The 24,535-nt window shown below is 48.7% G+C and overlaps 1 protein-coding gene and 1 long non-coding RNA gene across 8 annotated transcripts; one reads left to right on the top strand and one right to left on the bottom strand.

Moving 5' to 3' along the window:
* Positions 1-507: 507 nt before the first annotated feature.
* On the bottom strand, positions 508-23,366 carry TFAP2A (transcription factor AP-2 alpha). 7 transcript variants are annotated; one of them, XM_074335244.2, is made up of 8 exons: positions 22,934-23,365; positions 13,885-13,942; positions 13,508-13,745; positions 10,286-10,337; positions 7,972-8,203; positions 5,928-6,046; positions 3,851-3,992; positions 508-2,176 (listed from the first exon to the last, which is right to left on the bottom strand). In XM_074335244.2, exons 1-8 carry the CDS (start codon positions 23,004-23,006, stop codon positions 1,888-1,890), a joined length of 1,203 nt encoding a protein of 400 aa, XP_074191345.1. In that variant the 5' UTR covers positions 23,007-23,365; the 3' UTR covers positions 508-1,887. The 7 variants fall into 7 exon arrangements, with proteins under 7 accessions (XP_074191345.1, XP_088647513.1, XP_088647512.1 ...); XM_088791387.1 differs by lacking the exon at positions 22,934-23,365 and adding an exon at positions 22,064-22,563; XM_088791386.1 differs by lacking the exon at positions 22,934-23,365 and adding exons at positions 14,480-14,590; positions 15,146-15,539 and having other exon boundaries at positions 13,508-13,942.
* Positions 14,773-19,989, top strand: LOC141572152 (uncharacterized). Its single transcript, XR_012497328.2, has 4 exons — positions 14,773-14,927; positions 15,535-15,741; positions 18,270-18,638; positions 18,842-19,989. It is a non-coding gene; the product is annotated as an uncharacterized LOC141572152 (long non-coding RNA).
* Positions 23,367-24,535: the final 1,169 nt, after the last annotated feature.

Raw genomic sequence — 24,535 nt, 5'->3', positions numbered from 1 at the left:
TCTGAGACAGATTCCATAGTAGTTAAGGTGGGGAAGGGAGGGTGTCTTCTGTTCTCCATCTTCCTTGTCATCCTTACTGTTTGGTTCTGAAGCCTTTATATTTTGGTTTCCAAAACACAAATGAAAACCTAAAGGATCAACATAAATAAAAATAAAACTTTATTTTTAATAATAAAATTAATGTTTCTAGTAAGGAAAAGATAGTATGTCATTCCTTTAGCAGTACAAACAATCTTTTATCCAAAAGAATACATTGGGTTTTATTGTGTCATTTGTCTGAATACAGACTCAGTGGAATATCTAAATGATACCCTGCTCTGAACTCCAAGTTGAAAGTAAGTTTTTATTATACTTGAGGGAAACAATGGGTTCAGCTGCTTATTGCAAGGAGCAATTGCCAAGGGAGAGTTAAACTCAATTACTGTAACCATACTGAATAAAAAATACTGCCAAGAACAAAAATACGCCTGGGTAAAGACAGCCACTGAATAAAAAAAAATCGACATAAAGCGTATCAAATATTTATTTATCTGGGCAACAAAGGACTATGATACATTGACAGGCTTGGAAACTACTGCCAGCACAACTCAATACAATACAACTAGAACTGCTTCCAAAATGGCCAGTGAAAATACAGAATACCAGGTGGTCCCAAATGTTTGAAGTTTTTTGAACAAAAAGAGAGAGAGAGAGAGAAGAGAATTCCCTAACCCTTGGTTTAAGGACAATACTCATTTATTGCTCAAATGGTGCTTTAAAGGGAGGACAGTGGAAAAAAATTAACTTTTTTTTCTCCCCACAATACATAGAAGAGTTCTCAAACCATTTAAGTTTAAAAATCTTTCCAGGGTCCAATATCAATTTCTCTTTCAGTTCAATGAAAAGCTAAATGTAATACTAATTGTATATAAAATTTTATTTTACTTTTTATTTGTTCAGCTGTTTCATTGTCGTCTTTAACATGCTACAACAGGGCTAAATTCATGAATCCCAGAGGAAAACAAATCCCCCAAACCTTGAATTTCTAAATAAGTACCATGAACCACATGAAGAACTAATAGGGAAGATTCAAAACCCACTAAACAAGAGGTAAACGGGATCACCAGATAAATAAAAAAAGGCTTAAAACAGACTCACCATATTTACAATTCCCATTAAATTACACATAAATAAATATATACAGAGACATGAACACTGATTCCCTTATATAACTGTGAATCGTGTTGCCAGAGAAAGTTCAAGTTGGTCGCTTTACCTTGAAGAGGAAAAACTTCTACAACTGAAGACATGACATGGAACTTCGTGTATTTGTGTTCAAGTTTATTCACAATACTGATAAAAATGTCATTATCCGTTTTGCCTTTTTTTTTAAGTATGGCTACAATCTCAACTGAAGTATGTAAAGGAAGGTGGTGATTCAGTCCCATGAAGCTCATATAATTTTTTTTTTACGTTCTTTTTTTAGAAAAAAAGTTTAAATTTTTTTGTTGTTGCCATTGTTGATTTGGGGGGGGGGCATATTTAAAAAAAAAAAAAAGGTTCACAAACTCGAACAGAACTTTTCTTTGCTGGCTTCACGGCCTGTCCTGTTCTCTTAGGCTCCACATGAGGGCAAATGGGAGTTGGTGCTGACGGGGAAAGTTGAGGCAGGGGCTGCCCCACTGACAGTGGAGAGCAGTCCCCAGACTCCCAGACTGGAGGACTGAAGGTGGCAGCAGTAGCAGCAGCAGCAGCAGTAGCAGCAGTAGGGGTTTGCTGATCCCGGAGCTGTCACCTGCCGGTGGTGGTTGGTGGGGTGGAGACTGAGTGGGTGGGTGGGCAGGGGGGTGGGGAGGAAAGGCAGGGGCCCTGGTGAGGCCTGGGAGGGGGCAGGGAGGGAGGAGAGCCTCACTTTCTGTGTTTCTCCTCTTTGTCACTGCTTTTGGCGCTGTTGTCCGTGTGGCTGTTGGGGTTGTTGCTGAGGTACATTTTGTCCATGGCCTTGAGGGCCTCGGTGAGATAGTTCTGCAGGGCCGTGACCGCGGCGCACACAGCCGGGCTGCCGAAGCCGTGGGAGATGAGGTTGAAGTGGGTCAAGCAGCTCTGGATGCCGGGCTCCAGGATGGGGTTGGGCCGCGAGTTCCCCAGGGGAGATCGGTCCTGAGCCAGCAGGTCGGTGAACTCTTTGCATATCTGTCTGCAGCACAAGGGAAGCAGAGAGAGAGAGAGACGTGAGGCTCCCCTGTGGGCAGAGCCAGCAGCAAAGAGAACCTATCTCAGTGCAGTTACCTCTGCCGGAATCCAGCCGACACTGACCTGACCCAAGGCCCAGAGACAGACTTGCGGTGGCCACATGCTGGGCGACCCAGTGTCCACTAAACATCTCTCCTTCCTTAAACCTTTCCACGAATGTTCCCTCTCACCTCCTCCCTCTCTCCTCTCAGCTACTCCAAACTTCTAATCCCCTTTTCTCTCACTCACACAAAACATCCTAGGCACAGAAAAAACTTCACACATGAGAAGAGAAACAAAGGAGAGGAAGAGGGACAAGTGTCAGAAACAGGAGCCTCTCTTCAATAACCAATAGCATGCAGCCATCAGCTATTCTGTTAAAAATAGTATAGAGACCTCTTTTCTGACCGTCTAGACACCTCAGCAGCAGTCTGTGGGATGAAGTCTCCACTCACTCACCTTCAAATCAGTTGGATGTGAACAGAAAGGCAAAACTTTTCTTGGGATTAGTTTGCCTTTTTAAAAAAGGCATGAAAAACCTGTTACTTGGGGATAATTCAGAATGGTTTTGGGAAGAAGAAACAGACATTTCATTTCCCAGTCCATGTCTTTTCCTACACATCAAAATAAAATAAAATTCTCTAGGGAAACTGTAATTATGGATGTGCTTAAGAAACTAAGGGAAGAGAAAATGTTGAAATACAGGCAGATGAGGCCTGCACACTGGAAGCTCTGTCTCTGAACCAGGGAAACAAGGACTAGCGAGGGCCTTGGAGGGGCGGGCAGGGGAGTGTAGGGAGAATGGGGAGCAATGCAGACTGCCTTCTCCAAGGCCAGCTGATATCCACAGGCCAGAAACTGTCCCGCCTGAGGCCTCAGCCTCTGCCCTCTGGTTCCATGCCCTCCTGTGACATGGACTTTGATAATTAAGGGCTTCCAAACAAGCCTTTTAATTTCCAGAAAACATATCAAAACAGTCATTTTCTTTTCACACACCACCTGGAGAAGCCTATTCAGCCCAGGCACCCATGGGAATATAACTTGGGCCATTTTGAGATCTACTTGACATCTTGCCTGTGGGCTAAAACTTCTGGGGTGTGTGTGTCTGTGTGTGTGTGTGTGTGTGTGTGTGTGTGTGTCACTTTCAAGGAGGGAAGAGAAAGGAAGGCAAGAAATGGGATAAGGGATTAGGGTTGAAACTAGGGCAGATTCTGGCTTGCACATTTTGCAGGCCACTGTTTAATCCTTGCCCTTGGAGAACACTGATAGACAAAAACTGATCTAGGCAAGCCTGTTACCCCTTTAAGGACTTGATTCTGGCCTTTCAGAAACAACATAGTCACAAATCCACACTCAGCTTCAATCAAATCCCCACTATTCCCCACCCTCACACACAATTTTTTTTTTTCAATGAGAAGGAGCAGAAGAGAGGGAATAAATGGAAACACACAAACAATCCTACTGGTGTTTTCCCTTTAAAATAGATTACGGTTTAGAAGATTGTGTTGCGACTTCAATATTTACAACAAAGTCGATTAACACAAAATCAAAGAGAAGAAACGTGAGAGCAGAAAACGATTTTGATTTTTGTTTCTCTTCACAATGAGACACAGAGACCCTGAAGAGGTAAACGCCTTACTTTGTAGCCAGGAGCATGTTTTTTCTTGTCACTTGCTCATTGGGATCGGAATGTTGTCGGTTGAGAAATTCAGCTACTGCTTTGGCAGGAAATTCAGTTTCGCACACGTACCCAAAGTCCCTGGCCAGGTGGACAGCTTCTCCTGGCAAGAGGTGAGAGGAACGAGGTGAGTACAAGAGAATGAAGAGTTGGGATCAAAACTTCCTCCCAAATCCCTTATTTTCTTAACCCAGATGTTGAAGGAAACACAAAATACTTGTTTTCTCATTTCAGGCATTTTATTTCCTTCTCTGTAGGATCCGGTGGATGTAGTTATCAGGAAAAATGGCCACCTATCCTAAAAGGCCAAGATGATTTGAAAATGTAAATCCCATCCACTACCTTCCAGTCTGCTTCCCCACCCTCATAACATTTTCCCAACTTCTCTTTTAAAATGTTTCTTGTATTCCAACCTCACACCTATCAACACATTCATAAATGATATTCATAATTACTCCTCGAGCTTTTCTGCAAGGGAACAGCTAAGGGTTTACATTTTAACTTGATCGCATATAATTATCTGTTCATCCAAACCGATTAACCAAGAGGATTTGAGGGTCACTCCACTGAGTCTGTCTGTGTTGTTGATTTTCGAATCTTTGGTTTTAATTTCCTGAACCAGTTGGTTTTTACTGCAGGGCTTCCTGCCATTAGCTCCAGCTCCGGAAGAACGCATGCGCCAATTAGAGCATCAAAGCCCTCTCCACAGAGCTTGTTTCCATAAAATGGAGCGGATCACAAACAATAACAGTTCTCCAGAAACTGCCTCTGCCTCCCTGCTACACGACTCAACCCCCAAACTCATACTCGCTTTTACACTACCCCCAAAGCCACTACTACCATTTTCTTTGCTTTTATAGTTCTTTTGGGGTATGGAAAGAGTGTTCTCTATGTACTGGTATTATTTTTAATACATTGAATATAATGCTACTGTAGATGAGTTTCTAGCACTAAACAATTGCTTCTTATTTAAGTTATATTATTATTGCCATCTTTGACACCATTAACAAGTGGTTCATGGGCTTCCTCCTTAAATATATGGCCTTAAACATTGTTTTTAGTTATTCACAAAGCTAGAACTTGAATTTAACTGTAATATATCTCCTCAAATACAAGATATAAATAAAATAAAATGCCTTCTTTAAACATAAAAAAAGCTGCCTGATAATTTAAGTGCCTTTTTTCTTATTGGTATAAGACATTTCCAACAGAACACTAAGAAAAATGCACAAAAGCTATATATTTATTCCAACACACTCAAACTTAAGCCAATTTAGTATCAGAAAAACTTAACAGGAATTTGGAGGAAGCAGGAATGTAAGTGGATTCTGGTGACAGTACATCTAGAGCAGGGAGTGAGGACAGAGTTAGCTTTTGTTTTCAGGGGTTTGGAAGCTTGTATATATGTGGTCATGTGTGCATGCATGCATGCGGTGGGTGCGTGTGTCTTAAAAACTGCCATGAGAAACTTTCTGTACTGCTTATATTTCTTTTTTCTTCTATTTAAACAATTCAACGTCTAAAATAGCTCACTTTCTTCCCCTCCAGTGAAAGGCACAGTTAAAGGAGAGATAAGGGAGCATATGTTTGGAAAACAAAAACCTAAAAGGGCATATAACCCTGAGCTTTCAGGACAGTCTTAAATCAGGATGCAGGTCAAAGATTCCCAAATTAATTCAGGAAGTAATGGTCACGCATTTCTCAAACGCAGATGTCAGAATACCTTCAGTGATTTACTGCTGAGCTCTATAAAGCAGACAGGAACTTGGAGAATATGCAGTTCTTAAATTTTCACAATTGTTTAGGTCAGAATTGAGCTAGGGAGGTGTAATTTTGTGGCAGAGGGGAAGAGGAAAGGATAAGAGTAAATGCAAATAGTTTTCTGACATGCAAGACTTCCGTTCACTTCCTCCTTTATTCTCTGGAAAAAAATGGAACTGCCCAATTGACACAAAATACAACCAAACATCTGGCCACTCAGTATTATCCATTTTCCCAGAAGAAAGTTCCCTTCTTGTTAGCAAGTAAACTCGCTTACCCTCCACTAGTGATGTGAGCAGAGTGACATTGGCAGCTTTACGTCTCCCTGCTGGCAGATTTAATCCTATTTTGTCCAGTTTTTCTCTCAAAGATCTTCCTCCATTTTTAGACTTCGCCCTGTTTCACAAATATATATGAGAAAGGGATTTAGAAAACATTGGGTTACTCTGCATCACATTACAGTCATTGTAACAATTTCCTAAAATGTGCTTTTAAAATGAAGAATCATGCCCCGAGAGATATTTAAGGGAGGGAAATCTAGGAAGGATGATACAAAAAGATTGTAGGAGATAAATGTTTGTTAAACTGTAAAACAGCCCCTGTGTTCAGTTATTATTGCAACTATTATGCCAGCTTGGAAGGTTTTGATTTCCCAACTCTCTAAAAAAAAACACAATAAACAAAAACAGCTCTCACCTCTAGATTTGAGGGTTTTTTTTTGTGTGTGTGTGTGTTTTTTAAGTTCAGCTGATTACTGTATTTTCCTTTTGTTACAATCACACAAATCCCAATGGGGTGTTTAAATTGTCCTTGTAAGATCTGCTGTTAGGTTGTTCAGAATAACCAAAGTTATCATCACTCTCACATTTCTTGCTCTGGCTTTAGCCCCAATGGGAAATTCATTTCACCAACTGTTTACATGCCATGTCACCAGCCTAACTGGAAATGTCAAATGCTGGTATCAGCGGTTAAAAATTCCACTAATTTCAGAGACAATGAAGGCAGTTCTAAATAGATGTCTAAATAGACTCCCATAATCAGAAAGTGGTTAAAATAAATTGTTTAAATAAAACAGCAAATTAATTAATTTCAGATTTTATTCCCTACCCAAGTGCTCTTTAATTGTGTGGATTAGATTATACTCCCCTAGGTAAACAGTCTCCAATACTGGAGATGGGGGAAGGGGAAGAAAAGGCAGAGGGTAGATTCAGATCTTTGACAGTGAAAGATTACAAAGGGACAGCAAAATGACTGTGAAGAAAAGATTAGAATAGCTGATGTTAAAATCTTCAGAAAACGGTTTTACAGGCTTTGTATGGGATATACCCATCAGAGTGGAACTAAGAGTCCATAGATAGATAAAGGAATAAATGTCAAAAGAATGAAGTGTTTGGTGTATGTTCTTATTTTTTAAAAAAAGGAAGAAAAATATTGCCTGGGAATGTTCAACACAAAACCCGTCACTCACAACGTTGGGTGGGACTCTAAGAGGAGGAAGCCCACAGGAAGAAGAAACCTGCCCTGAAGGAAGATGCTTCATCTCGCGGACCCTTATAAAACCTTATCTGTGAAATGAGTCATTCCGACCTTGTGGGGGTGAGATGAGAGTCCCTGGTCACCTATGTAACAAGCATTCGTCGGTAGCGACTATACATAACGCACTTAAACGTGCCTTGCACGCTGCCCAGCACACATCGGGGACGCCAAACATTGCAACCATTGAAGCCAGTGCCTTGGGCACCAGGAGTCGCCGTCAGGCTGGAGGCGGTAATGGCGGGGGCGGGGGGGGGGGGAGAGGAAGAAGGGTTGCGGACTCGAGAGAAAGCCACTGTCTTCCACTTAAAACCCTATTCAAGAGACGGTGGGGTTACCGTCGGAGACCATACACGGAGGTACAGTGAGGAGCCCGAGAAGAAGTTTTCCAGAGCCCGAAAGGTGTGTGCAAGGAGAAAAAACACGGCTGCACTGCGCCCCACGGCTGCAGCAGCCGGCACTGAGCCCGAGACGGTTCTAGCTGCGCGTGCGCGCGGAAAAGGGAGGGAGGGGCCGGAGTGCCGGGCGAGCGCGCGGCCGCGGCCGTCCCATGCGCGCGCCAGCAACCCGCACGCGCGGGAAGGCGGCAGAAAGCGCAGGCGCGCGCCGCCTCACCCCGCCTGCAGCTCCCACCCACCCAGTTCCACGCTTTTCTCCCCGCCCCTTTCTTTTCCCGCGAAGGGAGGGCTGTGGCGCGAGGCCCGTTTGCGTCGCCGCCCCGGCGCAGGCGCAGAGTTTCCCCGGGCCGCGGGGCGGGGCAGGTCGGGCAGGGCCGCGCCAGGCCTCACCTCCGCAGCACTCCGCCCAGCAGCGAAGCATTGAGACACTCGGGCGGTGAGAGGCGCCGCTGTACTTCCGCCACCGTGACCTTGTACTTCGAGGTGGAGCTGAGAAGGGAGAGACGACCCGGAACTGAACAGAAGACTTCGTTGGGGTTCACGACGCCGCCGAAGAGGTTGTCCTTGTTAATGGGGATGGCGGAGACGGCGTTGCTGTTGGACTTGGACAGGGACACGGGGCCTGCGGAGACAGACCAGGAGGCCGCGTGTGGGCGTCGAGGATCCCTCCCAAGTCTTGCCTGAGTCCGGCTCTCGCCCCGGCCACGGCTGGCGCCCTTGCTTGCGCCGCAAACCCCCCTTTTCTTCCATCCCTGCAAATTCCATGGCTGTTTACCTACTTCCTGCCTTATACTGTCCTGGGGATCGAACCTCTGCCCCTTGGTGCGCTTCACCCCGCTGCCGGGAGGCGACCCCACCCAGCCCTGCCAGACAGGCCTGTGCTTCTGCCCGGACCCTTTCCTTTTAGCCACAAGTGCACTGTCTAGAGATTAGAGATGGTCGTGAAATTGTGACCCTCTCGGCTCTTAGCATCCCAGGAGAGTGGGCCCCAGACGAGGTGCTGGAGCACCGGTTTAGAGTGCAGGGGAGTGGGTTACGTTTGCAAACCGAGAGCAAGCTATGTGTACTTGGGAGTTTTTTGAAGTGAGGGTTTTAGTGTTGGGAAGAAATTGCTTCAAAGACCTATAATTAAAATCAGCCCAGAGTTTAGATGGCTAAATCAGCCTGTAAACGAGCATTTCAGTTAAGGCACCAATCTGGGAAGGAGCGGATTCTGTTGTCACACACCACACGTGCCCCATCCTTTTGATAAATAGGCCCTTTCCTATGTTTAGTTTTGAGAAAGACTCGAATTTGGGAAATTCATGACAAGCCCTGTTTTGAATTGGTAGTAAGGATAAACAGGCCTACCATAGAACACCAGGAATGGGACCTTTTGTTGAGCAAATAGTTAATAGACCTTCTCCACTTAAGCGTCTTCATTGGGAAGGGGGATAGGATATATTACTAAAATTATAAACTCTTCACTGTTGGACCCACCAGTTAGAAAAAAATTCAAAGCCAGCAGAAAGTATATTAACATTACATTTCTCAACACCAATATAATTAAAATGCATTCACAACAGTTTTAAGTACAGTATGCATTTCTATTTTTAAATTCCACATGGAGACATACAATATGTATACATCCTCATCACAGTACTCCTCCCTTTTTAATGGGGGATATTCTAGACGTATTGGGAGGTGGGGGGGGCTCTAGGTTTTGGATAGATCACTTGTGACATTAATAGCTCTGGGGAGGCTAATAGAGACAATAGGAGTTAAACGAACTCTTGAGAGATTACTAATAAAAGAGCCAATTATCATGTCGACTTGGAAAGAGCATCTCTTAAGATTTATCCCTTGCACATCTAATTTGACGTGACAATGACTTCACAGATGCAAAAATGAAACTTTAAACTAGCTAACAATATACTGATTGGGGTTAGAAATGAGAACAGTTTTATATAGCATCATCCTCTGGTGGTGCCTAGAATCCTGAAATGTAATATTGCCACCACAACAACAACAACAACAAAAAAAGCTGTGAATAGCATTTTATTTCTACTCACTAAATACAATACAATATTACAAATCCATCCAAATCACTTGACGCTTTTTTAAAAAGTTTTTCCCCCCCCGAACAATTATGCTAACAATCCTGACATCTTCAGGATGCTAATTTTAACCAAAAGCCAAATTTTTGTTAACCTAATTCACAAAGTTTAAAAACCCTTAAACAGCTAATGAGAAATTAAATTGAAGAACATGGAAGGTTTTTTTCCCTCTGCTAAGGAGTGCTTTGCCTTTTTATCATCTGCCCTTATATTAATATTAAATTATTTGCACTCTTTTAGCATGTTACACTTCTTACCTTTCTTAATTACACTCATGGCCACTCGCACAATAGATTAACGAGTAAACTACTAAAACGTGTCAAAATTGAAATGCCACTTCCAAATCACTTCAACTATTGCACATTTCATGTGTTTGTCCTTATATCATTAAATTAAATGGTCAAATCATGAATCAGAACAAAGCTAGCCTGTTGCCATAACTAACCTACTGAAAGCCAATCATTTAAGCATTGCTGTTCTATGCCTGTTTGCTAATTCTGAGCCTTTAGGAAAATCCTATTTGAAAAAATAAATACAGCTCTGCAAGTTCTTTTAAATAGCACTATGCCTGTAAGGACATGCTTGGAATGCAGAAGGAAATGGCTTACCTTTCTTAATTACAGTTTGATCTGGGATGTTAATACCCGGGTCTTCTACATGCTGCAACAAAAGGATACACATGCATGTAAGTGTGTAATCAAAACAAAAGGAAATGAATATTCTGTGCAAGATGGGGGGAGGGGAAGGTGTAGAATCCAAATTCCCCCCATATAGTGACATTTATATATAAACATCTCATCTTGGCTTATTGGAATTTGGGGCTTTGCAACTCAAGAGGTTTCACTGCACACCCACGGCCAATTTCTCCTCCCCCAGCAAATAATCCACGGTTGAAGGAGGTGGGGGTGGGGAATAAAACTTTCTTTGGAAATTAAAGCAAGTTTTGGAGCACCTAATCTTTCTCACAATCAGCTCAACCTTTTAAAATGCACCTAGCATTAGTTTGGCGCCTCAGCGGCTTCGGACTTTTAGCGATTCCAGTGCTCAGGAAGCAAAAAACAGAGAAACACAATAGAAATGACAGAAGCGGGAGTAACAGAGGAGTGTTGGAAACGTTTTAGGTGGGGTGGCAAAAAGCAAACGCATATACACACCTTCACTTACAGAAAAAATGAAAAGAAAAATTTTTAAAGGGCTACTGCCTTAGCTGGGTATCAGATAAGAATATGAAAATGAAAAACACAAAAAATGTTTGAGGTTGTTTTCCTGTTGTCCAGCAGCAGATTTGTTGATGTGGGTTTCTTTCTTTTCTTTCTTTTTTTTCTTTCTTTCTTTCTTTCTTTCTTTCTTTCTTTCTTTCTTTCTTTCTTTCTTTCTTTCTTTCTTTCTTTTTTTTTTTTTTTACAGATGGGTGAGTATACGTGTATGCCAGAGTCAAAACGTGATTAGAAAGTAAAATGAAATCATGTTTTCTAATGCAGAAACTGACAGGCAATATAATGTCTGGCTGTGTTTACAAATTAGCACCAGGGCTGCTGAGATAGAAGATTTCGCAATTGTTACCAAACACAGGCATTACCATTTAAAAAACTATTACTTCCTTCTCTAGTCTTTGTCCAACAATAATACTGATTTGAACATTTTCCATTCTGTCTTGGATTTATGCTCCTGTTAATTGTGCCTGATCGCTATGATTCCGGGTGGATGGTACTAAGTTGCTTTATTACAGGTTTTATTATACTCAATGCTCTCATTTGTAACTTGCCTAAAGTGCTTCTGGATTTAAGTATAATTAAATTGAGAAATGTTCAGAAATGACTACTGCTGCAGTTCTTGTGTTTTAACTATATGGGGAAATATGATCCCTTTATGCATGCACCCTAAACCCATAAAGTAAATGTAGTGTGGCATAATACTTTTATTTGTGTTATTTCTAGACCTTGTCCATACAGGGAAGACTGTTAAGTTTAAAACCCCACTGAGATATTAATGATTAAATAATTTTCACCATCGATTTGATTTTCTTAAATATTTAGCAGTCATTCTTATTAAAGGTTAACTGTTGCAGCAATGGGGAAATTGAAAGCAACCCTTTTCCTGACCCAAATTCCTTTGAAAGAATTTTTTTTTCTTAAAAGTTTGGGAAGGGAGGGGGAAGAGCAGCAACTGGATTTCCTTGTTTTTATTTGATCATTTGGTTAATTTTTTTCTACTGACCAATTTCACCACAAAGTGTGACTACACAGGTGTTAAGAATTCACACCAGCCACTTTGGAATTTTTGCAAAGTAGAGCGATTGTAATTCACAGTAGTTCCAAAAGCTTACCACGTTATTTTGCAATTCAAATATTTCCAAAGAGCCGGCTAGAAAAAGGATTCTAGAAAAAGGATTCGGAGACTCTTCGGGAAGCGGAACTAAAATGACCACAACTTCCAGGTTTGTTTTTAAATTGCTTTTTTCTCAACTATTGCTCCTCTCATTTTCTTCCCCATGAAATGCACTGTTTAGTATCAGTTTCTGCAAACAGCTTGGAACACACACACACATACGATGCTTACTAAACCCCACATTGGGTTAAGTGCCTACTTTCCTGCTTTCCATGCAAGTCTGCTAAACATAACCAACAAATTTCAGTGATTAACTGGGCTAAATGAGAGATGTAATAAATTTTCTATTTTCCTATGTAACATAAATAATGTTTTAAATTCACCAAGCAAGCAGGTAAGTTCATCTGACCATTTTCTTTGCAATCTAATGCAGTAATCATTAAACTGTCAACGGACATATTGCTGCAATATTTGATGCAGTAATTTGAAATAGCATTTTAGCAAAAATCACATCCAGATACATTTCCTCTCCAAAGAAAAGCAGCATTAACAGAGCCTTTACAGCTTTAATAAAATTATTGGCTTGTTCTAATTCCATTTCAGGAAGGTTGTGAGGAAACCATAAATATGTAGAATTGAAGCAGAGATGCTGGTTTAAATTTAATTTCAGAAAGTATTTTCAAATTATCAATAGCCTGGTTTACATTGTAAATAGTAAATGTGCTAATACCATGCTTATTAAGAAATCATTTTTAACTGCATTTATTGATAACCGAATTAGAACTCAAATAATGTATTGCCCAATAGTCTCAAAACATTTAATTTAATATGGGGTGTAGCAGGTTCTGATAGGCATTGGGAACCCAGCTAATGATTTATGAGGTCAGCACTTAGCACCCCTAGGAAGAGAAGGCTGCGTTTTAATGTCCCTCTGCTCGGATTTGCTACTTAACTATTCTTTAATCAGAGTAGGGTATACACATAACTTTCAGACATGACTAGTGCTTACAAAATCCGGTAAAAATAATTTTCTTAGTATGTCTTTTACACGTTCTTTAAAATTACTAGGGCATTTAATGAGCTCTTTCGGTTGAATTTAACATCCTTTTCAGGACAGGGAGAAATTACCATGCCAGACTCAGCAGTGGATTAGATCCTCTCCTAATCGAAATAGTTTACTGTCTTGGAGAGGGTAAGATATTGTTAACGGTGACATTTGTCTGATTTATTTGTGTTGGTGGAAATGGTAATGCAGGCATTGTTTGGAGGAGCTCCAGGAACCATTGTTCTAGGGGCAGAACTCTCAATTTCTTTTTAATTTTTTAATTCGGTTGTCCATGTGGGTCCTGAAAGCGCCTGCCCAAAAACTAAAGTGACATTTTGAAAAAGTAAACACCACTGAGGAAAACCCGGGCCCACCGGCTGTATGTTCCCGACATCTTCTCTAGGGGTGGGTGAGTAGGGGCTGCACTCCCTGTCGAGCCATCCGCGCGGCCTCTTACCGGGACATCCTCGATGGCATGAGGTAAGGAGTGGATGGGGAGGTCTCCGAGTCCTGAGCCAAGCCCGTGTGGGCCGTGCAGAAGGTCCTCGTGTCGCCGGTAGTCCCTGCGAGGATCCAGGCCAGACAGCTGGTGGGGCAGCCCCCGGTGCGTGTGCAGGAGGCCTGACTCCTGGCTCTGCCTCTGGCCGGGCCAGCCCGGGTGCTGCGGCTGCGGCTGGGCGTGCAAGGGGTTCAGGCTGTAGGGGTCGTTGACGTGGGAGTAAGGATCTTGCGACTGGGGATAGATAGGCTGGTAGGGTGGGGGAAAGTAGGGGGGCTGGAAGTCGGCATTGGGGGTGTGGGACAGCGGCGGGGCGCTCGTGTAGGGAGATTGACCTACAGTGCCCAGCTGGGGCAACCGTGCAGTCCCGTTGCTGGTGCCGTCGTGACGGTCCTAGAAGAGAGCGAGAGCAAGGGGGAAGAACAAGAAATCAGGCGTCGAGTTACAGCTTTCCACACTAAATCCACTCCGCAAGACTGGGTGGGAAACCGCCCCTTCCCGACGGCAGGCCGCCGAAAGAAATGAGCTCTAAGTTGTTCATTTCAGAAAATACCCCCGAAGTGAAACGGGCCCTTCCAAAACTCAAGGAATTAAACTGTGCAACTGTGGAGGCATAAAAGAGAGTCTCCTTAACCTTTTCTTTCAACGGGGGGAAAATATTAAAAAGGGCCTCCCAGAATACAGCCCGTTAAGCTGGGGCGTGAAACCTCCCTTAAGCAAGATTAAAATTCCTGCCAAATATTAAACAGTAGAAGCGGCCTTTTCTTTCCCCCGTATTTGAACTTGCCTGCTAGTGCGTTATTGTTTACCCTTTTCCATTTATTTGGAGGGAAAAATCATACACGTTCAAAGACTATTGGCATTTCATGACTATTTAAATAGAAACATATTTTGTAGAGGGGCTGTAAAGAAAGCACACGTTCAAATTACCAGCTTAAAGAAGGTTTTAACTGCAGGTTGGGGGTCTGTCTTTTCCGCTTCCTCAGTTAGGAGCCTTTTTCTCCACAGGGTCGGTTTATGATATGAATGGGGAGAAGGGGACTTCAAGTCAAGGTTTAAAATAGAAAGATTCAGCCTTATTGGGTTTAAAAGAGAGAAGTGCACCCCGGGGCGGAGGCCCCCGCCCCTTTCACCCCAGCCCCAAAGGGCAGAAGAAACGCATGACTTTATGTTCCTCTATTGCAATTCACTTGCAAAACAAGCGAACAGAGTTGGTTCCAGGGAATGCCCCGGCCCCGAGGGTAAGGGGCACTCTGGGCTGCGTTTTTACTGCAAACGGATTAAGCTTCAAATGTTGAGCACATCTCGAGAACAAGTGAAGACGCAAGGAAATAAAGATGAACGTGGAGAGAAACATGCCTTGGGAAGTAGCTGCGAGGTAGGTCTGCGCGCGGGAGAGGTGGAGCGGGGACGCGGGGTAAAGCATTGGATTTGAGAATGGAAGAGAGAAAAGTGGAAAGAAGAAAATGCAAATGGAAAGGGGTGCCCTGATGGAAACCTGGGCGTGAAACCCGAGGTTTTGGGCAGCTCCGTAGCACCAGGTTTCCAGAATAGAATTCCTGAGGAAACAGGGATGGGGTGGGGGATGGGACTCACCATAGCTGAAAAACTGTGAACTAACATCTGCGAAGAGTCTGGGGTAACGAGTCAGGGTGGAAGAAACCAAGCAAGCCTGGAGAGCCCGGCTGCCCCGCCGCCCGAGTACGCCCCACACAAAAGGCGCCGGGAGCCCCGCGCCACCCAGAACTCCAGTCACCGCGCCGACGCTCGCCCGAGCGCTGGAGCCCCGCTCTGGTCCATCCGAACTTGAACCACCGATTCGAGCGGCGCCTTCAGCTTGTCGAACCCACGGTCTCTATCCTGCCGTGATCGGTTATGATTCAAAGTTCCTTAGAAAATGAAAGGCCCCAAAAAAGGAAAAGAAAAAGTGTGTGTGTGTGTGTGTGCGCGTGTTCCTTAATCCGTGTCTCCCCCTCTTTTCTTAGCGGCGGCTTCGCTTGAGCTTCTAATAACCACGCTGGGCAGCGTTCCTGGAGCCTCCTAATAGCAGATATTCATGACTATTAATATTACACGAATACTTAATAAGGGAAGAATGCCTGGAAATCGAGCGTGAAGCGGAGAGGCAACTCGCGCCGGAGCCGGCTCTCAATGCAGTCCATTGACGGGAGCCTCAGTGTAGCAAATCGGAGGTGGGGAGCGGGAGCGCGAGAGACAAAAAGCGGGCGAGAGAGGGAGCGGGCGAGCGCGCGGGGGGCCGCCGCGCGGCGTCTGGCGAATCACAGGGAAGGGGCAACATTTTAAAAGGTTGCAGGGCATGCAAAAGTGAAAGAGAAAGAGGGAGAGAGGGAGACGAAGGGAGAGAGCGCGGAGAGGGAGAATGTGTCTGCGTGCGTGTGTGAGAAAGAAAGTGTGGGCGAGGGAGAGGAGCCCGGAGTGGGAAGAGGGGAGGGAGGGAAGGAGGGAGAGGCCGAGAAGAGGAAGGGAGGGAAAGAGGGAGGGAGGGAGGGAGGGAGGAGGAGGGGGCCGAGTCGGAGCGCACGGAGGGGGAGGCCGCGGGGGAGGGGGAGGGGGAGAGGAAGCGAGAGAGGACAATCGGACCTAAAAGACTGGGGCAGACCTCGGGATACCGTGGGGGCCGTGCGTCGCGGACAGGAGCTGCCGGCGACCGCGTCCAGGCGTTCATCCGGCTCTCGGCACCCGCGGTGTTTCCCCGCCCTCTCCGGCCGCGGGCTCCTCCGCTCCGCAGCCGGGCCTGGGACTTGGGATTCTGCTGCCCGCTGCCGCGCCGCTCCTCCATAACTCGGCGCCCCTCCCCGGACCGGCCCTCGCCTCCGCCGCGGAGCGAGTTTCCCTCGGACACCCTGCGCTGTGCTCTCTGCGGCAGCTGCCGCCCCGCCCTCGGCTCTCCAGGGCAGGGGCTCGGGGACCAAAGCCCGGACGCGGCCCGGGGCAGGCAGAGATGCGAGGCGGCCCAGCCTGGGCGCTGCTGGCACGGGCTCCCGGCTCCCGGCACAAACCCGTCCGACTGGCTGGGCCACTCCCGGCCGACGCCCCCCCTGATGACACTGCTCGCTCTCTCCCAGCGCGGCAAGGCTGCCGCCGCTGCCAGTCTGCCCGCCGGGTTGTCAGAACAAGCGGCACCTCGCCTCCTGCGTGTCTCTGCAGAGCCCCGACATAATTAGACAGCCCCAATCCGGCTCGGAAACCCGAAATCCCTGCTCCGGCGCTCTCCCACCGCAGTCAAAGTTATCGAAACAGCCTTCACTCTATTCTCTTCTTCGTCTCGTTTCTGTTTTCCTTTTCTGCCTCACACACACATTCACATGCGCCCCCTCAGGGTCTCTCTCTTGGGGTGCAAATTCATCGCCTCCCACCTAGGTCCCATAGGCACCTAGCGCGGCGTGGAAGTTCGGACTCGGCGCTGGAAGCTGGGTTTCGGCCTTCGCGAAAGTGAATGCCCGAGCCCCGGGCTACTGCGGCGACCAGGACAATAAACCCTCGGAGACTAGGGGCAGAGTTTCACCTCGACTAGTTCTCAAAGGTTCCCCCATCCTGAAAACAAAGCAGCTGGTCTGACGTGGGTGTCTGCGCCCCGCACTGCGCACCACAGGAGTCCCCAGAGAAGCGCGCGTCCCGGTGGGATGTCACCCCTTGCCCCATGGGGGGCGGGGAGCGGGGTCAGACGAAAAGGAAGGGCCCGGGAAACGAGTGAGATTTCAAATAGTCTACAGAAAGAACGGGGGAAAGGGACGGTGACACAACGTTCACATAAAACCAGGTTCTGATTTCAAGTGAAGACAAGACCCCCGCCACTGCGTCCTCACAGACCTTCACGCCTGGCTTTCCCACTTCAAATGCCAAAAAGAAAAAAAGAAGAAAAATAGCTAAAGCAGGGACTCCCACCTATTTATTTAGGTAATCTCCGGCGCGGCCCCCTCCATCTTCCCCTCCCGTGAATCATCGGATCATTTCAGCCGGGATTGTGAGGGAGGTTGGGGCGGCGGCCGCCAGGCCCGGTCCCAGCGCCTCCCGCGGGCGGACCGGTGGTGCTGGGGCTTCCCCGGCTGCCCCAAGAAGCCGAAATCCAGAGACCCTGGGCTTTTAAATGGGTTCCAGTGCGGCGCGTTTTATTGGCTCCGCGGGCTCTCCGCACTGGAGGTCGCATGCAGCCCCGCCAGGATTCACACGGTCTCACAGCCGAGTACTGGGCTCCTGTAGGGGCAGATGCGTGGGGACCCGCAGCCAGCAGACTCCGTGTGGCTCAGTCCTCCACCCCCACCCCAGGTATGCGCCGACCAAGTAGCTCAGAGGGAGAAGCGGCTTAGAACTTCTTGAATATTCAACGTAGACTACCTGCGGCGGGCCCCGTTGTGATTTGGGAGATGAGTGCTCTCAAAGTGAACCCGCTAACTAGGAGATACAACCCAGGCTGAGACCGAAGTGTGCGGACCCCTTCTCCAAACAGAAATGAGCCTTTTAAGAAAGGGGGGCGGGGAGGATGGAAGGAAGGAAAAATAAATAAATAAATAAAATAGGGAATATTAAGGATCAGAAAGGAGGTTAAAAAGGGAAAAGGGTTTTTTCTCTTTCCTTTCTCTTCCTGGTACTTGGGCCCCAAGAATCTCGCTGGTGAGACACGCAGAGTGCACAGGCGCGTGCCCAACTGCCAGCAATTGCTTCAAAAAAATCCATGCTTGTCTCTTCGCTCTACTCTTAGACACAGCCAATATTGGTCAGAAAAAGGGAGAAAGTGGGACATGGGCTTCCAAGGAGGGAAATGAAAAAGGGAGCGTCCAACATCCTCCCTCTCCAGCCTCTCCCCTGCCTTCGTCGAGCGAATCCGAGAGGCGAGCGCTGCGCTTGGGAAAGTTTGTCTCACCCGCGTTTCTCAGCTGGAGGCGAGAAGAGGAGGCGCGGGAAGGTAGAGCTCGGAGCCTGAGGCCGCAGGGATAACTGAGCCAGCGCCGCGCTTACCTCGCAGTCCTCGTACTTGATATTATCCGTCAGTTTCCAAAGCATTTTCATGGATCGGCGTGAACGGATTTGCCCCCTCTCCTCCTCGCACCCAAGTGGAGCTACTCTCTGGGTAAGCGCAAAGTGCAGGCTGCGACGGGGAGCGGAGGAGGAGGAGGAGGAGGGAGGAGGAGGAGGAGGGAGGAGGGAGAGGAGGAGGAGGGCAAAAAGGAGGAGGAGGAGGGTGAGAAGGAGGAGGAGGAGGAGAGAAGGGATAGAGCTCCCGTGTGCGCTCGGAGATCTCCCTCTAATGGTAGAAACTTTTCCTTTTTCCAGCTCTTTACCAACAGCCTAATCGCCTCATTAGCATATCAACAATAGTCCAATTACTCGCCAGCACCACAATCTGCCGCCGGCCGCTCCGACCCAGGTATAAAGGCCTCTTCGAGCCGCGAACTTGCTCCTAGAGCGCACGCTTGCCTGTGAGCCGAGGAAATCTCCCCTAGCCCCGCCGCACCCCCCTGTCCTAACTGTGCCGCCCCCCCTCCCATTCCTCCCCACTCCCCTTCCCCTCCGTCGCCTCCTCGCGGGAGATGCCCTGAGCAAAGGCCGGACGCTGCGCAGGGCCCGAGCGGCCGCGCCTGGGCTCGGCTCTCAGCACCTCTTCCCCACCCCTGCTGCCACTAACGGCGCTGTCCTTTCGGCCCCGTCCAATTTTATTAGAAATTATTATCTCTTTCGCAATTAAATATAACCACCAAACCAAGACCAGCGAAGTCACTCCAGGATTTTTACCCAACAAGAGATCGCCTCCGCTCGGGGCAGCACCACCTCGGGCCGCAGTGCCTTGGGAGTTTTATTGGCTTTGCACTTTCCTCCAGGTTGGAGATTTTGCCAAACGGTTCCTGTCGCTCGGCTGGGGTTTGCGATCCTTTAATTGCCGCGTGTAAAATAAAAATTGTACCCTGAAAAGGTTACTTAACAGCTCTGGGGGTTAAATGATCTTCCTCTCGTTTGTATGTAGCTAGGGCCGAGTGATACATCAACATGGTGTTTGGGCTAAGGGTTTCCCGGATGCGAGGTGCACAGGACACAGAACTCCCATGGAGACTCACAGTCGCTTCTGGAGTTGAGCTGAAATACTGACATGTATGCACTGTGTCATGCATGCATCAAAATAAATCGCTGGGAACCAACTCTTCGCTGTGCTAATCTGCTCCAGTTTTCCCAAGATCCCCCTTTTTAATTAAAGCAGGAAGAGTTCCTTCATGATTTGGTGATGTTACTAACGCGGGCGCACTCGCCGCGCAGTGCCCGGCTGACGCCGAACCCTGAGGCCCGGCAGCTACCCCCTCATGCAGGTTGGCCAGTCTAGGCTATCCTGCTCTACAGGGGAGCCTGCTCGCCCCACCGGGGCTTTGTATTGTTTTCTTCTGTTTTAGTGAATTTTTTTAAAGGAAGAAATAAAATACAAAGATGTGGTACTCGAAATACAAAGTAAGTAATTTCTCTGGCCGAGCTTCTTCATTTGTCCTCCATAAAAAAGTTTCGCTCTGTCTTTTTCCCACTCGAACACAGCAAACTCCCCAACAAGAGTAGGTCTCGCCTCAGAGCTGCTCTACTAACGACCCCTGTGCCTTCTGGGCCTGTTTTCTGCAAATTCCCAGGCCTCCCAGGTTTCCATACTGCGAACTCGAAGTGAGGTAGAGGCTGTTGAAAATCTGAGCGTTCCCTAACAGGTGGAAAAAAGGCAAAAGCAGAGAGTGCCCCTCTCCCCCCACCCCCAGCCTGGAGAAGAGAAATTCTCCCTCCAGGAGACCGCAGCAAATATCCCAAACCACGCAGAGGAGGCCAGAACCCCTCCCCCACAAAAGTTAGGAAGACTAGGGCTAGAAGAGGGAATCAGAGCCCAGGGACTCCCTCCGGAGCCCTGGGTGTTGCCCTGCCCTCTCTGCCCTCCCTGAACACTAGCACGGTCTCAGGGCTGAACCTAGTTCTCCGCTCCCCACCTCACTCCACTCTGGAAAGTCAGCTCTAGTGCTAGCACCACTCACTCTGTGGGGCTGCCCTGGGGTTCACCTCAGCGGCTTGAAGTCGGGAGATGGGCCGCCAGGGGGACTGACACCTTCCCAGCGGTGGCCGCAGCCGCAGAGCGTGATCTGTAGGCCAAATCCTAGGCCTGGGAGCATGGATTTTCCACCTCCAGAAGTCACCACAGCGTGCTTAAGGGAACTCTAAGTTTCGCTTTCTTTCTTTCTTTCAGTTTGTGGGCTGAGGAAGGCATTGGCCCTTCATCTTTTCCACGACCCCCCACCTTGCTGTCCCGCGCCCCGCAGATCTCCGGCTCCGCACCCGCCGGGGCTGCTAAACTGTTGTTGTATTCCCGCCGAGGGCGCCTTTGAGGTGCAGAGTGGGGCCTGCGGGCTCAGCGCCGCCGCCAGTGTTATGGGCACTGAAGAAAGGCCAGGGCAGGCACCCTGGTCGCCCCTGAAGCCAGCGGAGCCGCGTTGGTGTGAGCGTCATTACCACGACAAGTCGCTCGATTGCATGTCAATGCTGCGGCCTCGCCGGGACCCCAGGACAGCAGCGCCAGGCCTGGGGTTAGAGGTGGGGGTCCAGGCCCGATTTGGGAGCGTGGGGAGGACGTCGGGGGGAAGAGCAAGTATCTGTATGAGAGACAGAGACACCAAGAGAAACAAAGAGACGGCGAGGGGCCACAATGACTCTATTCTCTCCAGTTATCACCACCCTGTGGGACCCCGGAGCCCAAAAGGCCAAGCTCGGCGGAGCATCCCGCCCCTCCTGGTCCCAAACCTGCATTACCCCCACCCAGATCCCCGCAGGAGCCAGGCCCATGGTTCACTCCTTTCCTCTTCAGGCTGTAATCTAGCTGCTTCCGAGCCTTAGTCGGGCCCACTGGAGGCCCAGACCCAAACCCTGCCTGCGCTCCCAGCGCCTTCTCACTGCAGAGGAATTCTGCAGCAGTTTTTCCGGCTTACAGAGGAAACCCGAAAAACCTCAGCCAAAGAACTTTACCCAGTTTTCACCCTCCAGAAAAGAGAATGAAGGGCCCTGAGGCCCACAGAAGCCAGGGAGAAAAAGGTGTGCATTCCCAGGACTTGTGTTTGGTGTGGGATTTGTATCCTTAAACCACAAAGTTAGTGTAACTTTGGGGGAGGAAGTTTCATTTAGTGATATTTAACTGGGGGAAGAGGTATAAAAGAGCTCACGGTTGATAAACAAAACAATTGAGTGCAAGGAAAGAAATATTGCAATATGACTTCCTTTCCCCAACTCCAGGGAATGTGGTGAAGACCGGACTTCTCCGAACTTTACTTCTAATGGCCTAAATCTGAAACAAGCGAAAGAATTCGCCCCAGAAGGAGCAGGGCCTCGACTTTTCTTTGGCAAATCCGGGCGTTTGGTTCGAATCGCCCTACACACTTAGGCGAGCAGAACCTCGCCCTCATCAGGCCTCGCTTTGCTGGGGCGAAAAGAGAGCCCCGGGGTTCCCATTACGAAATCGACAACAGGGGAGAGGCTGCTACCCTCACCAACCTGGCCAAAGCCGCCCTAGTTCCCACAGGGGAAACATCTGGAAGTTAGAAGGAGAGCGCTGGGCGAATGCTCTCGTGGCCGGGGTCCGGGTTCGTGGTTCAGGGCGGGCAGGATCCGGAGCCTCGTTGGCCTTGTGGTGCCTGCGGCCTAGCAGGGCCAAGTGTAGCAAGCTTTGGTTTCGGCAAATCTTAGACATTCTTCTTTATCATCCACCATTCAACCTCCATCCAGTCACCCCCATCCGCAGCCCAAGCGGAGAAAACTGGCTTCAGGAAGCGGACTGAGAAGCTAAACTTTGCGCAAACTCTTTGAAGTATGTCCGAAAAGAACGTGCTCGCCGCGCGCCTCTCCGGACCCCTTTCCATTCTCCACACCGCCTAGGTCCCAAAACTTGGAGGCACAAGGAGAGACAGGTGCACCAGAACCCCACCTCACGCGCAGCCCTGGGGTCTGGGGCAAGACCCAAAGCGTTGCAAGCAGAGAACACTCATCACGGCGCACCGCAGCCTCCGCCCTGCGCCCTCCCCACTCCTGAATTTGTCATCCTCCCCAGTTTCTACTTGGGGTTTGGGAGAAGGCTGTAGCGCAAACCACAAGTGACCCCCAGGGCCACTTGTAGAGCGTACGCCAAACTTTCCCGAGCGCCGGGCCCCGCGGGCAGCGCACGTTGCCCCCAGCGCAGCTGCCGCCGCCTGCGCGCGTTTTTCCTGTCCTTTCTCTCCTGGGAACACTCCTGGGCGCTGCCAGGCGCGCCTCACCTACTACTCTCCTGCCCTGGGCCACGGCTCTTCCTCTCCGCCTCCCCCTCCCGCCCCCCTCCCCCGCTCCACCCCCGCCCACCTCGGCCCCAGCCCAGTCAAACCCCCGTACCTGCCAGTCCCCCATTTTGGCAAGTATGGACATCGCGGCTCGACGCTCCTGGCGACTGGTCCCCGCCGGGCATGGGCTATAGGGCTCGACCGGGCCCGCTCCTTGGAATCGCTTGGGCAAATCCTCCTTTTTTACCTGCTCACCAACATCTCACCTGGTCATAAAGAGCTGGGTTGCTACCTGCCGACGCATGCGCGTTAGCCCAGGAATTCACTCCGCCAGCCCTAGTCCCAAGCGCCTCGCGGAGCTGACCTGGGAAGTGATGGATTTATAGCCCGGGCAATCTCGCCATCAGCTCCAGCTTTTCCCAACAGCCCCAACCCGCTTTCCCGGTCAGTCCCTGACCAGGGAACCGAGGCAGACTGCCTGCTGGGGTGTGCTGGGTGCGATGTGAGCGTGAGTGGCTGTGTTTACGCACTCAAGCAATAGGGGCATCTACACTCTTCCCATGGCTCTCCTCCCCCTCGAAACTTTGGGGCTTGGAGAGTCTCCACCCCGAGATGGGGGGGTTGGAGGGCAAGGCCCGGAGATGGGGCCAGTCCCGATAGGTCCCGCGCATCTGGATGCAAGCGGTGGGGGCCAGATCCCTGTCCCCGGTTCCCCACCGGCCCACGAGGTTCATTCAGAACAGTCCCGAGGTTCAGCACAGTTCCCGGCCTCGCGAATGCGAGTCGGCTACCCCCAGGGGTGCTTCAGCGTCGGATCCCAGATCAAAGCGTTTCTCAGTAGGTGAAGAAGTTCACGATTCTGTTTCATTTCTCGCTTCTGGATTTAGTCTCCTCCCACCGCAGACACACACACATACACAAACACACACACATGCACACTTACTTGCACACTCATACACTTGTATTTAAGTCCACCTTCTCTTCCTTTCACAGTTCCCCGCCCCTCCCCCACCTATCTATGCCTTCCCAGCTCTTTATCTATTTCACTAAAAACTTTTAAAAGGGAGAAATGGGGGCGTTGGTGGTTGTGGGATGGGCAACTGAGGTTTGGGCTGGGGTTTGCTTTCCCATGACAGATAAAATCACTCAAGTGATTTCACCGCTGCTTCTAATTAGAAGGGAGCTTTAAAAGAAGCCACAGGATTTTGGGCTCCGAGGAGCTCACCTCCCCGGCAGGAACCACACCTGGCTGGGAGGGAGGCGAGAGTGAGGAGCCTAGCCTCAGGCCGCGCTCGCCGCGAGACCGTGCCAGGTCCATCCCGGCAGCCACGAGATCAAACTGTCCAGGGCTGGGGCCTGGGACGACTGGGGCAGGCCCAGTTACCCTCCCCGGCTGCGGTCGCGGGGACCGGGAAATGAACAAAGAACCGGTTTCAAATCGTCTTCTCTGACTCGTCAGGCGAATGTGTGTAAAAGGTCAGCTCCGCGCTGAGGAGTGGAAATCTGTCCCCACACCAAGACCTCCCCTTTCTAACCCTGCGTTTGTGCCTCTATCCATGATGGCCTGCGCAGATGGCCCTGCGCCCTCACGGCGTTCCCAGGGATAGTGTGGTGGTGTCTCTCCAAAGAGTCACCATGTCGCCTAAGCATTTTAATTGTCCCCGGTCTAAGGGACTTTTATCTCAGTGCCGATTCTCTTGTTGATTTGAAATTT

This window comes from Rhinolophus sinicus, chromosome 14 (genome assembly GCF_057876585.1).
Source record: "Rhinolophus sinicus isolate RSI-liver-muscle chromosome 14, RSI-T2T, whole genome shotgun sequence".
Classification (NCBI taxonomy): Eukaryota; Metazoa; Chordata; class Mammalia; order Chiroptera; family Rhinolophidae; genus Rhinolophus; species Rhinolophus sinicus.
The sequence above is the reverse complement of the archived record's forward strand: the minus strand, read 5'-3'. Positions and strand labels throughout refer to the sequence as shown.